Below are 4,250 nucleotides of genomic sequence, written 5' to 3'. Positions count from 1 at the left end.
ATGCTATGCATTGGAAATGCAGGCTCAAAGAAATTTGTTTTTCTTATCATGACTATGTGGCCCCTGCCAGGATGACCTCACGGGTGGGCAGGGACCCTCATGGGTGGTTCCATTTTTGAAACCCCTGTGCCAGACTGGGATCTGGTGTGCAGCAAATGCTCCAAAGATGGATGCTGAATGAATACATGTAGGTAAAATACTACTTCCTAAGGGGACTCAAGGGTGTGGGATATGGGTACCGGACGGGGTCACGGCTCCCAGACTACTCAGAGGGCCACTGCTGCAGGGGGTGGAGCCTTTGGAGAAGCAACTGGGGTTGCTGGGGTCTCCCGCCTCTGGTTTGTCTCCCCCCCTCTTCCGTGGCTTCTGCTTGGATGAGACAGTGTTCTCTAGAAGTCCAAGATGGCCTGAGGAAATGACTCATGATCATGACTTTGGGAAACTGGACCATGTATGTTCAGGAACGAGCCCTGGGCACTCCAGAGCCAAAACACAGCTTAGTGTGCGCGAGCCAAGGGAGGCCGGAGGGCAGACTTCCCGCCCTGTGCCACGAGCAAGATCTGAGCACCTTCCCCCCCAAGCATGACCTGGAACCTACTCTTTTCCCAACCTTCTCCTTCTAAATTACCCACAGAAACAGCAGCTTTTAAATTCCACGTTTTATTTAGGAAAGCAACACACAGCTGTAGGTATTTCAGAGTACAGCAGAGCATAAAGACAAACACAAAAGCCACCCAGGACACAGCTGGCTCTGGACACTGGATCTCACTGGAACCGACCAGGCTGGCCTTGACTCTGGGAGGTTCAGAATCAAGTCTGTGGCTGCCCCTGGCAACCTGGCCACTTCCACAGGCATTCATTCGGTGGGCGAGCGTTTTATGCCGGTCTCATCTCTACTGTTCATCTGTTCGATACTGTGACAGGGACTGCTGTGCTGAGTACACAGGGGGGACAGGAAACAGGCCCCGCCCACAGGTGCACAACCTCACGGTGAGGCGGAGAAGCGAGTAGTGTGCACAGTCTAGTGTGGCCAGTGTCACCAAAGGTGTGCGCTCACAGGCTCAGCGTGGAGTGGCCCGCGGACGACACCGACCCGGCTTCAGGGTGGCCGACGCGGTGTGTCAGCCAGGCAAGGAGACCTCTCTTCTCTTCTGACCTGTCTCTCCTCCTCTGAGATCCTACGTCCCACTGTCCGCTCCACCCACAGGCCATTTCTCTGAGCCGCTCACACTCACTCCAGGCGGCTGGCTCCCTGAGGATGGAGCTCTCCTCCCCGCATCTCTGACTCTGTCGGGCAGAGTGGTGGCCCGGCACCCCGCCTGGGAGACAGGCGGCTCTCTGGCAGCTCAGCCCTCCTCTAACACAACTGGAGGCGGGTGGTTGTAGCAGGTGGAGAGGGTCTAGGATGTGGAGAAACCACACCTACAAGGCTGCGGCCTAGCCCAGATCGCTGAGAATACTTTCTATTCACTAAGACGAAAAGTCAAACCACAGAACAGTTCTATCAACAGCACAACTGTTTGAAAGACAGGAGCACACAAACACATATCTCCCTGCACCCCGACAACGCCACAGCCCCCCACCCCCGCCCCGGGCAGCGGGCTCAGTCGAAGGTGATGCGGAAGCTGCGCTCCTGCTCCTTGCGCCGGCCCTCGCACACCTTGGTCACCTCCTCCACCTTCCTCTGCAGCAGCGCCGAGTTCTGGTCGATCCACTGCAGCGAGTCCATGTGCGCGTTGAGGATCTTGCAGATCTGCTGCAGCGGGTCGCTGGTGTCGGCCGGGCCCCCCGACGTGTTCAAGTGCTCGATGATGTCCTTGAGGTCCTGGGCCATGCGCTTGAGCTGTGCGTCGATGTTCTCGGCCAGCTTGTAGGTCTTCTCGCGCTCCTCGTCGGCGTGCTGCAGGTGCACCGTGCCGCTCTGCTCCTTGACCGACTCCTCCAGCGGGCTCAGCAGGTCCTCCAGCTCCTTCTGCTGCGACAGGATGAAGTCGAGCTCCTGGTCCAGCCGCTTCTGGTCCAGCTTCACCTTCTCCACCTCGCGGTGGAGGCTGGTGATCCTCTCACCATTCTCGATCAGCGTGCGGTCCCAGGCATTGACCTGCGTGGCCTGCTGCAGGAAGTGCCGCTCCTGGTCTTCCAGCTCCAGGCTCCACTTGTTGATGAGACTCTCCAGCTGGGCATAGGTCAGCGCAGCACTGCCCGACCCCCCGGCAGCTGCGCTGGCACCGCTGGGTGCACTCCCAGAGGCCGCCGTGTTGCTGGGGATCCCGGCCGGCGTCAGGGGCTTTATGTTAAGGGAGAAGCCGGTGGTGCTGGTGGTGGCGGCGGTCGTGGTCGTGGTGGTTGTCGCCGTGGAGGTGGTGGAAGCTACTCCAGGGGCCTTCAGGTTGAAGCCCACCGTCCCCGCTCCTGCTGTCCCCGTAGTGGTCGCTGGGGTACCAAGGGAGAGCCCGGTGGCGGCGGACGAGGTGGGAGCAGTTGCCAGCGAGGTGAAGAGCGAGGGCCCGGCGCTGGTGGTGGTGGCGGCCGGGGTGGGCGCGGCTGGCTGTGCGGCTCCCGCTCCGGTGGCTGCTGGAGCGGCCGCAGTGAAGGGCAGCCCGCCAAGGGCTGGGGGCTGGGCCGGGCCCCCAGGGAGCCTATGTTGAAGCCAGAGGTCCCAGTCTGGGATGTGCTCCCACCCGTGAACGAGAAGCCCCCGGACGTGGATGTGGTGGGTGGGGCGGCAGATGTGGTGGCGGAGCCAAACACAAAGCCGCCGGGAGCTGCACCCTGGGCGGACGTGCTGGCGCTGGAGACCGCGCTGCTGAGCGTGCTGCCCCCGAGCCCGAAGCCGGCGGGCTGGGCCGGGGCCGGGGCCGTGCTGCCCAGGCTCAGCTTTGGGGTGTTGCTCCCTAAGGAAAATCCGGTGGCTCCTGATGCAGGCGTCGTGGTCCCAAAGCTGAAGGCCGGGGTCTGTGTCGCGGGAGTCTGGGTGCTGAGTGAGAACAGGCTGGTGGCAGGGGTGCTGGCGGCTGACTGGGAGGGAGTCCCAAAACTAAACCCGCCAGTGCTGGATGCAGAGAAAGAAAAGCCCGTGGCGGGCGTGGTCGTTGCTGTCTTTGTGTTGCCAAATGTGAACCCTCCTGTGGAGGCCCCAGTGCCTCCAAAATTAAACCCGCTCATGGCTCCAGACTCTGGGGGCAGCAGCTACTCCGGCTCCAAGCAAATCCACCGGTATCTGCAACCTTGGGAAGATTTGCAAAGCAGAGGAAGTGACATGATCAGACAGCAGATCTAGAAAAACCACCTCAGCAGCATGATGGAGCTCGGTCTGCAAGGGGGCGGGACTCAAGTCTGATAAGCGCCACCCCCCCCCCCCCGCTCCTCTTCCTGCTGTGGAACCTAACCGGGCCCTGCTGAACTAGGAAAGACGGACAAGGACACAGCCCCCGCCCCGGGGGCCTAGCAGGGTCAGTACCAGCGAGAGGCCCACTGCTTGGGGTAGGGGGGGCTGAAGAGCAGGCGCCTCTGGCGAGTGGGATTAGACACACACAGGAGCCTTTGGGACCTGCCCCCAGGTCTCCCTGCTGACTGCACATGGGTGAGGGGTAGGCTGATTTGGCACCACCCTGAGTGCCCCTCTGGACCTCAGACACAGGCCCCGGGAAGCTGAGTTACGACAGGGCCTTGGGCGCCAAAGGCTCCCTCTGGTCACACCCCAGCCGGTTTAGGAGGACAGAAGGCACGCGGGCGCACTCCCCCGCCCTAACTTGGGGTGGGCAGGAGACCCGAGTGCTTAGAGCACCTGGGGCCCCTGGCCGCAGGGACTGGTTTCAAGGGGACGTGGAGACTCGAGCTGGCCAAGAGACCGCCCCCACCTGCAGGTGCAGGGCACGGAGGATGAGCACTGGGGGACAGTGAGCGCCACCAGAGCGAGCAGAGAGAGGCAAAGGGCAGAGAGTGAGAGAGCCGCCAGAAATCCTGGTCCTGCTCACTAACCCCGCCCGGTCTTCATTAGAAGCTCCGGGAGCCAGCACATCCCTGTTCAGTGAAAGGTGACTGCTTTCTATCTGAAAAAGCCCCGAGCAAAGCCATCTGGTAGCTGGAGAGTCAAAGGTGACTTGGAGAAGAGAGTTGGAGGGTGTCCTGTGTAGAGATGTTTTCAGGGAAGTGATCACAGGCTAAGCACTGACTGCTGGCGGGCTGCTGTCACGTAACTGACATCTCACTGCTGTGTGGAGGCGGAGATGGTGTCCCCGTGTCTGAGA

At 61.2% G+C, this 4,250-nt stretch overlaps 1 protein-coding gene across 1 annotated transcript; it reads right to left on the bottom strand.

Annotated features, from left to right (window-relative positions):
* Nucleotides 1–644: 644 nt before the first annotated feature.
* NUP62 (nucleoporin 62) lies at nt 645–3,222 on the bottom strand. Its single transcript, XM_027515098.1, is given in 2 exon segments — nt 645–2,634; nt 2,637–3,222. Coding segments are annotated over 2 exon segments (1,560 nt in total). The 5' UTR covers nt 3,166–3,222; the 3' UTR covers nt 645–1,603.
* Between the last annotated feature and the right edge of the window lie 1,028 nt (nt 3,223–4,250).

This window comes from Bos indicus x Bos taurus, chromosome 18, assembly GCF_003369695.1.
Source record: "Bos indicus x Bos taurus breed Angus x Brahman F1 hybrid chromosome 18, Bos_hybrid_MaternalHap_v2.0, whole genome shotgun sequence".
NCBI classification, from domain to species: domain Eukaryota; kingdom Metazoa; phylum Chordata; class Mammalia; order Artiodactyla; family Bovidae; genus Bos; species Bos indicus x Bos taurus.
Note: the sequence above shows the minus strand (reverse complement) of the source record. Positions and strands in the feature narration are given on the sequence as shown.